The sequence below is a fragment of the Solanum stenotomum genome, chromosome 12 (genome assembly GCF_019186545.1).
Source record: "Solanum stenotomum isolate F172 chromosome 12, ASM1918654v1, whole genome shotgun sequence".
NCBI lineage: Eukaryota > Viridiplantae > Streptophyta > Magnoliopsida > Solanales > Solanaceae > Solanum > Solanum stenotomum.
Window position 1 is genome coordinate 33,500,564 of NC_064293.1, and position 9,707 is coordinate 33,510,270.

A 9,707-nucleotide genomic window follows, 5' to 3' on the forward strand; every position below is an offset into this window, starting at 1 on the left:
TATGTAGTTAAAACATATGCCAAATTGCTTTCATATGATCGCCTAAACAAATCATAAACAATCCTTTGATGAAGTGACTCCGAGAGTAAAGTCTATAGTTTTCAGTGAAATTGCCATGAAAAAACCACAACTTTACGACCAGTAGGTCTATACTAATTGGCACCTCCATGAAGAATTGTTCTTCCATAGTAGTGAGATTTTGTTCCATAGGAAAAAGTAAAGAAAACAGCAACCAGCTGTAGTTGCATGAGAACAAAAACGCTAAAGTCCTAACTCAATGATTATTGGTAAACCTGTTAAAAGTCCAAGCAGGATAAATGATTGAGAATCTAGAGCTGTTTCCATTAACTTTATGTTTTGCAATTTTGCCTCAACAAGCAGTGCTCTTTGTAGACCACTTAATACCATGTATAGCTGTCCGTATAGAAACACATAAATCGTAATCACTGAAATATGCAAAGTTTTGACAGCAGGGATTACAAGAGACGTAGAAATCAGCATATTAGTGACTTAACAAACAAATTTCATGCTCAAAGACAGCAAAAAGAAGAAAACTTAATATGATTTTTGCTTCACTCCTTGTTAGAAGCAACACAATGGCTAATCATCTTGCTAAATTAGCTACAATGAGGAATGAACCCTCAATTGCCTCGTGGGGTTAGAGGAGCTTATTTGCCGGACAAGATACAATTTCCTAAATACGATCATTTTAGCAGCATTCTCATTCCCTTTATTCAAATCACCATTCCCCTTTTCTTCTGATTTGAAACAGGTAACAGCTATAACTGATTAAGATAAGATGTTATATAATTGATCCAGATTAAGATCTTTATACAGGGCATTTTAATATTATCGAACTTAGAATTTGGATTGTAACCAAAATCAATTATTGAATCGAACATAAATTAGTACGCAATTGATCAAAAAAGACTAAAAGAAAAACTTATAATAAAAATTGACTAATCTTAAAACATTACTAAACTGAGACTAGTTATTTCCTTCCTCTTCTCTTCCTTCCTCTTCTCTTCCCGTTCCAGGACTAAGCGCCTTTCTCTTCCTCTTCCAAATGTGGCCCGCTAAGCGGAGTGGAATACATATATGGACGGAGGGGGAAACAACTTTCCCTTTCTGCCAAATGTGATCATTGTTGATTTACCTCTTCTGCTCCTTCTTCACCTTCTGCTCCTTCTTGACATTCTGCTCCTTCTCTTTCCGATACTTCCTATAACTATCAATAGCAGACAAACCTCTATCAATAGCATACAAACCTACTATCATAAGAATGCAATTACCTGCCCAGTCATCACCAGTGGTGCTCATGATTTGATAGTACACTCTCCGCAACAGTTTTTTTCTCAACTTACAATAAACCGAACAAGAAAACAGTTTATTCAACAAGATATTTTTCTTTATTACAATGAAAAACTTGGTATAAAACCTTTTTCAATACCCTTTATATAAATATATCACATATAAACCTTTTTCCAAATCCTATTTGAATGAGGTAATGTTTACAAATCCAATTCCTAATAAAAAACATCAGCAGCATTAATAATATAGTACAATTTCAATATTTTTTTCGTAGTACAATTTCAATTGGACTTCCACGTTATGTCCTTTATAGACTTGGCAAAATTTTCATTAATAATTTATTTATATACTTTATATAAACAAATACCAAAGACGCATATATAATTTAATTTTTCTTATTTTGGAGCAAGTATTAGTAATAAAGACACGTCACCATAAGTATCGGTTTCTAATATAAGTAATCGCAAAACCATAAGTAGTAAAGTATTTGGAAAACATATTATAGCTGAAGTGTGGTCAATGAACAGGATAGCAAATCTACCGAGATGGATAAAACTGAACAAAACTCCTTTACCACTGAAAATCTTCAAAAGCTGCAGATAAGTATGAACCTATTAATATTGAAGGGCAGCGTGAGACTGGTATATATATATATATGGGTATGCCAACCGGCCAGGGAGTGAAGTAGCACAAGTATGGGAACCAAGAAAGGGAAAGAGCAGGGTTATTGGTGGAGAAGTTCATTGTGGGAATACTGATTCTAAGGGGAGTCTTAAGTCAACATCAGGCGGCTCCTCTCACTATAATGAAAACAGGTTTGATGAAAGGGTTTATTGGAAAGAATGGAGACAGTCAGTTACACTAAGTCTTTTGGATGAGTGTGTTTTAGAGAAGGACTATTTCTCAATTTATCGTTCAACTCATTTCTTTCCCATTGTGGACATCCAATTAACATGGTTTTAATGCAAGGATCTGTTGTAACTCTGTGTATTGATGACACTCACAAATCATGGAACCTGGTCCCAGAGTTAGCATGTATTTCTGGTAAAATGGTAAACAACTGTAAAAGCTGTCACAATATTGATGCGGTTGGTGAGCACAGGAAAAGAGAACAATGTACTCAACCAATGGGAGAACACTAGGTTGTTTTGTTCAGAGGATAATATATCCTCATTGACATGAAACAACCTAGTCAAGACATTCAAGCTAGCACAACAATTTTAAAAGGTGTATTTTGTCTTTGGAGATTACAAGCATTCAAGAACCTCAATTGACATGATAGAGTTATCAACCGTGTCTTTTGATTGTTGCATAAGAAAGGTGGTGTCGTGTGTGATTCAACTTGTAAGATACGTTTCTAATCTATAAAGGAACGGATCGTGTCTTCAGTACTTAATCTAACAATGAGCATGGTTAGAGTTGACTGTGTAGAGTGTGATTGAAGTGTATATTAATTAGATTTAGTTAATATAGTGGGCAATAGAGGTATTGCCTGGCTCTTTCTGTGATAGAGTTATTATGAGTGGTGAGATTAAGAGTTTAATCTCTGAATATGTGTTTGGAGTCTATAATCACTTGTTGCTTGAAGATAGTAAAAGCAGTTGGAAATCATGTGTGACAGGTCGTGGTTTTCCTCCCTTAAGCGAGGAGGTTTCCACGTAAAACTCTTTGTTGTTTTATTTCATACTTTAGTCTCTTTTACTGCGTTTTAGTGTAAAACCAATCCGGTCCCTTAGTACGTGGTGGACAAGTGCATCTCATCAGGATCTAATACATACAAATCGAGAAATAAGTCTACATATTTATCATTAAGCTTGCTGATCACTACTATGAAACAAAATACTTTTGCAATTCTTATACTATCTCCTTTTCATTATACAAATGACTTTCAAGTCTTATTCAATTTCTAATATCACGTCTAGATCTTCACTGAGAGGACTTGCATTTAACTTAGGCATATTAGTAGCCATAAAAGGATTTGGGGACAAGTTGAGATGGCTCCCATCTCCTTCTAGCATCTGAGTAACTTCTTTTATCAAAGGCCTATCAATGGGATGCCATTGTATGCACCAAAGTCCAACAATAGCTAACTTTCTCACAATTGTAGCATCTCCTTCTTCCTCTATCCGAATCTTTAATTCTTCCCCTTTCTCCAAATGTCTATATATCCATTCCAAAGAATTCACTTTGCTGTGATTATTCATCTTAGAATCCATCTTTATTCTCCCACCAACCATTTCTAACAAGAGCATCCCAAAGCTATAAATATCAGACTTATGAGAAACTTTACCAAAGTTTCTTGATAACACTTCTGGTGCAATGTAGCCAATGGTTCCCCTAGCAGCGGTCATAGTGACCACACTTTTTTCTTTAGAACACAGTTTGGCTAGGCCGAAATCACATATTTTGGGGTTCAAGATGTGGTCTAAAAGGATGTTTTGTGGTTTGATATCGAAATGTAGGATTTGCTGATCACATCCCTGGTGAAGATACTCAATCCCTCTTGCAGTACCCAGAGCAATATGTTGAAGCTTGTTCCAGCTGATGAGTGAGACAGAGGTTACTGGTAAAATAAACCTTTCAAGTGAATCATTTGGTAGGTATTCGTAGATCAGAGCTCGTCTGAATCCATCAGCACAAAAACCAACCAAGCGGACCACATTAACATGGTGGATTCTCCCAATTGTACCAATTTCATTGATAAATTCTTCCCCTTTACCCTTGGAATCGCGTAGGACTTTTACTGCAACATAGATTTCACTAGAAAGTCTGCCTTTGTATACAGTTCCATAACTCCCTTCTCCTAACTTTTCATTAAAATTATCTGTTATCTTCTTAATATCAGCATAAGAATATCGTGTTGGTCTGATGGCCTTGTAGTCATCCAAAAACTTTTCAAGTCTAACTCGACTCTCTCTTTCATTTCTACTTGTCAAATATAGCTGATAAAGTGAAAAGACAATAATGCAAACAAGCGCTGTACCTAAAACTACACCTACAATAATTGAATAAACAACATGTCATAAGCACAAAGGAAAATCAAGTAGGAAACTGATGGAGTAAGAACTTAATAAAACTAACCTGCAATCAAGGGCTGCTTAGTGTTACCTATTATGGACAAAATTGAAGTGTCTGTTAAGTGCTTTTTTATCAATGATGGAAAATAATTAATACATACAAGTAGTACCTTTATGGGTCATATTTCGATTGAAACAATGAGTTTCCGATAGCTTTGTTCCATCCTTGAGACCACAATCCATTCCTTTGAACTCACAGTTTCCACAAAGTGGTACAGGCCAATTCAGCTGCAGCTTGTTCTCACCAAATGTTGACTCTGTGTATGGGTACTGATGAATTTTTGTGCAAGGCCCAGACAGTAAGAAGTCGAGGCTTAAAGTCGAAGTAACAGCATGTACTTGGTAACCAGAAGAACCAAGACATGGAACCAAGTAACCATCATTACTGTCTGTGAATGGTTCAGAACAATTGAATAGGTCTGTGAGATCATCAGCATTTCTGAAATTAGATTGTGACAAATTCAGTTTTGGTAGCTTGGTTGCTATGCACTCGTCAGGATCATAAAGGTGAATTTGCTGTGAGACATAATCAATCTTTTCAACAACCAAGTGAACAGAGGAGGGAAGCTCAAGGATGGTGTCATTTTTATTGTTACAGTGTAGTTCAAAGCCAGGATAGCCACAATGTTTTGGTTGATGACGGAGTCTGAACGGGAAATGAATGACGGGACCATCACTCTTGCACCGAGAATCCTCACAACCCTCTAGTCTGTGTCCTAAGCTAAGCAATGGGAAAAATACCAAGAAAAGTAAGATGGACATTTCTAAAACTCTTACTTGCATTCTTTAGTTTGATGCTAATCACTATAGTAGTCTAGTACTATCTAAGTTGGTAATATTTTCCAACTCTCAATACTGACTTTTCCTCAATATCTGTTTATTTAAAACTATTCACTTTGTGGAGCAGACCTTTTCCACACACCTTCCTGAGTTGGAAAATTCATGACTAGGTCAAATTATAACTCACCTAATTAGTCCAAATCAGCACATGAAATATGTGGACTAGATCAGTCTACCTTGTTTGCTAGTAGTAATTTGACAAGAGATAAGAAAGCTCAACCTTTAAACAGTCATTAGTCTCTTTGATATGTTATAGTACTAATATTCTATCCTCAAAATGTTCCGCCTATTGGAAATAGAAGGAAAAGAAAAAGAAACACAAATGTCTAGGGAAACTCTATTCTAAAATGTATAACAAGCTAATTTCACTATTATATCCGTTCTGCTTGTGGACAAAAGATGAATAATTATATGTGTCAAAGATTCTGTTTTATTGGGGGAAGGTAAGCTGGGTCTCAAAGAGCATACATCATCTTGTGTTTGTAAAGTTGGATCTATCAAGTGAATTGTTTCATTATCATAATTAATGGCTTGAACATACAGCTTCTTGGAGAATACAGGTATAACGGTTTGGTTACCTTCACAAGCTAATTCATATTCTAAGCAAAAAGGGTAACTTTTGTTACGGATATGGTCACAAACAGAAGGGGATAGTAGTGGAGTTGGCCCCAATACAGACACTTTTTGGATGCTATAGACCAAAAGGGACATCCCTAAAAACACACCCCAAAACGAACAATTCAACATTTGTGAGCGAACTGTGATAAATAAGTTAATACTGGGAGCTTCAAGTCAATGGAAGACTTGTGTTTTTAGTCCTTGATGAGAAAGTTGAAATTTGATGAAGGGCCCTCAAGAGGAAGACTTTGACGTTTACCTATTTATTAATGATCATAAATCATAATATGCGTAGTGACGTTTGCTCGGGTCAAGATGGGTGGCTGAATTAGGGCAAAACAATGGATTATGACCCAATTTGTCTTACTCAATATGATTTTTCTTTTTGTTGCTTTATTCTTTTATAATTTTTTTTAATTACAAAATAAAACTAATTAGTTTTTTTGTTTTCATGCATCAATCGAAGGCTATACATACATCCTAAATCATCCTAGTCTTTTAGATGTACTGACTTGACGTATGCCCAGTCTAACCCTCTTCATTCAAGTTTGGATGAATAACGTAATTTATATTTTCATGAGATAAATTTGATAATTTTAGGCCTAAATTTCCAAGTATAAGAAAGGTTTATGGTAGGGGCCCATATCCCATATATGCCGAATTTGTAGGAGTTTTTGGTCAAAAATATCCTTTATCTATACCAAAAACTTAATGTACGTCCTTCAACTATCATATTCAACAAAAATCATCCTTAATGTATTCAAAACTTAGCAAGTTTCATCCTTCCCGGAAACTTCTGTTAAAAAACATTAACAGACTCAATCCCATGTGTAAGTCACATGACTATAAGCATCCTAAAATGAGTCCAGTAGTTGTATAATGTTCTTCTTCTCAAAGCTGAAGCTTTTCTGAATTAATTTTTAACCGGCAAAATTTTCCAGGAATGAATTTAGGATTCTTCAGCTTAATAAAAATCGTAGTATACGCTGCTTTGTACAATGAAGCTCAATATTGGCTATTCTTTTGTTGCTATCATGATTTATTTTCCATAATTATTTGTGGTAACTCTTTCAGTTCAAACACCTTTCATTTATTTGTTGTGCTTGAATTTTTTTATTTTTTAAAGTATTTTCTTCGACATGAACCTGCTCTTATTGTTCTCTCTCTCCGTTTTCACAAGACCCAATAATTTTTTCTTAAATTGTTGTTAAAGATTTTTTATTACCAGAACATCAACAAATTTCATTGCGCTCTATTTTTAATTAGTTTCAAGCCTTTCTTCCTTCCCAAAATCAATACCCAAATCAAATATAATCACAGTCCAACTATTACACAGAAGAAGACTTGTCCTAGCTTTGTTGTTTTTTTCCTTTCTTTTATTGTTCATACAGACTCAGCAAAATTGACACATACAAAAGCTAACTTGGAATAGCTTTAATTTTTTTTAGCAGAACAAAGAAATTGAATTGTGGCTAGTTTGAGGAACTTGATATTTGGGGTGTTAAGAGTCATTTGACTTGCACATAGATGGGTATGCTAATGTTTTTAACAAAGTTTCACGAAGGATGAAACTTGCTAAGTTTTGAATACATTAAGGATAATTTTTATTCAATAAATTAGTTGAAGGATGTACATTAAGTTTTAGGTATAGTTAAAGGTTGTTTTTGGCAAAAAACTCAATTTGTGGACTAGATAAGTCTCTCAAGACTACCTTGTTTGCTAGTAATTGGAAATTATGAGGAGAAGAAAATTGTAGACCCCAATAGATGATTTAATAGCTCATTAAATAGGTAAACGCCAGTGACTCGAATGGAAGGACAAGCCTTTGAAAAATATATGTCATTTTAACTACTTTCTCATGGTTTACATGACTATGGCATGATGAGATGTATTTCCGGTTAAGTGATGTGATTATGGCCCCGTTCACTTGACAAGATCTCCTTCTTTAATAGCAGTATCACTACCAAAGACAACAATCCCTACATTATCTGATGGGATCTTGTTCGGGTAAAGGGATATGATTTTGGCTCGATGGGATGTAGTTACATGTGGATTGATGTGGTTATTATCATGATAGAATCCTATTTCATGCGATGACGAACCTAATACATATGAAATAGGCTTAAGTCATCTACATACCCTTAAAGTTGTCCGCATAATTCACTTAGACACCTCAACTAGGACTTGTACCTATTGAACACCTAAATTGTTCAAAATATGTACCTATTAAACACAAAACGTTGACGTGGCAACATAAGTGTACTTCACTTAGTATTAGCGCGTGAATAGGTTCCAAATAGTATTTTACTTTTTAAAAACTTATACTTTTTTTCTTTTATTGACATTGGGCACTAAAATAACTAAAATTTATTTAAAATTGATTTCTTGATAAACAAAGAAATCAACCCCACCCCCTTATTCCAGCCATCATCTTCTTCCTCAAACTCCAAACTCTCTGCACTTCTTTTTCTTTGTTATCTCTCTCTCTGCACTTCTTTTTCTTTCTAAATCTGAACCTACGCATTGATGTGATCTTGCAAAAAGAAATAAGAATTCTAAATCTACGAATTGATATGATTTTGCAAAAAGAAAGAAGAATTCTGAATCTACGAATTGATGTGATTTTGCAAGAAGAAATAAGATTTTCAGACATTGAAGTTAAAAAAGTTAGCCGGCCTCCATTCATATCTATTTCTGGTCACTCAAACAGACATCACCACTTCAAATTAAAATGTAAACTAATTAAGCTTATTAAAAATGGTATCATGAAATTCCATAGAATTAAAATTGATAATTAAAAAAGAAACGAAGAGTTCTTCAACTCCAAAAAACACCAGTTATGGAATTCAAAAAAATATGTCAGGTAACTCCATTTTTTCCGGTAATGGTAATAGGAATTCTAAATTTTCCAACGAAACCTTTTTCATCTTCCTCGTACCAAAACTAGATGGAGAGAAGAGGATTACAATTGAAAAAATCGATTGAGGGAGGGACTGTCTTGTTGGAGAGTTGGGGACGATTTGGATCAATTGGAGAGAAAAAAATGAGGGGTTGCTGTGGGGTGGATGGGTGGGTTTTTAGAAAATTCATTTTTATTTTTTTTAGTTAGCTAAATAGATTAAAATAGTTATTTTTTAGAATTCGTTTTAAAATAAATTTTTGGAACCAAATGCCACATGTCATCATTTAATTCATCAATTTCCCATGTCACAGCAAGTGTAGTACACACATATCAGATTTTTGGTTGCCTGTAAAAAAAAATGTCAAATAGGTATCAATTTTAAGGAGCATAGGTGTTCAATAGGTACAAACCTTAGTTGAGGCGTTTAAAAGAATTATGCGGACAACTTTAAGGGGCCGCAGATGACTTAAGCCTATGAAATATGCTCACGTTGCATCTCAACTTGCCTTAATTGGAGTCCAAAAAATATCAAATTAGGGCGTTGCCTTTTTTAATGCCTTTGAACGGTCCTAATTTGGTCAAATACCTAACCATAATATATATATATTATAATTATTATTATTATTATAAGTGAGAAGAGTCTAGGTCAAAATTTTAATTATTAAAAGGAAAAACTACAAGATATAGCAAACATCAATATATATTTAAGATAAATAGCTATAATTTACTTATTTTATATTATATGGATATAATAAGATATGAAATAGCAAAGTTAATTTACTACACATGAATAATCATTTCTTTTCAATTTTATATGTATATTAACAAAAATTAAATAGCAAAGTAATTAGTACACGCCTAATCAATTATGTTAGGCATGTCTTACGGTGTTGGTTTCCATGTTTATCCTCTTCAATGTTTTCTCTTTCAATATTCATATATCATCGATTTTTTTTTTT

General features: G+C 34.2%; 1 protein-coding gene across 4 annotated transcripts in view; it reads right to left on the reverse strand.

Annotated features, from left to right (window-relative positions):
* LOC125846316 (rust resistance kinase Lr10-like) overlaps positions 1-5,216 on the reverse strand; it is a 67,465-nt gene extending 62,249 nt beyond the window's left edge. Inside the window, exons 1-3 of one of the 4 annotated variants that reach the window (XM_049525703.1) lie at positions 4,499-5,216; positions 4,393-4,419; positions 3,889-4,300 (exon numbers count right to left, since the gene is read on the reverse strand). In XM_049525703.1, coding sequence (XP_049381660.1) covers positions 3,889-4,300; positions 4,393-4,419; positions 4,499-5,171 — 1,112 coding nt within the window. In that variant the 5' untranslated portion in view covers positions 5,172-5,216. Of the gene's footprint in view, positions 1-3,888; positions 4,307-4,392; positions 4,420-4,498 lie in introns of all 4 variants that reach the window. The other 3 variants (XM_049525702.1, XM_049525706.1, XM_049525705.1) reach the window with 3 other exon arrangements.
* Between the last annotated feature and the right edge of the window lie 4,491 nt (positions 5,217-9,707).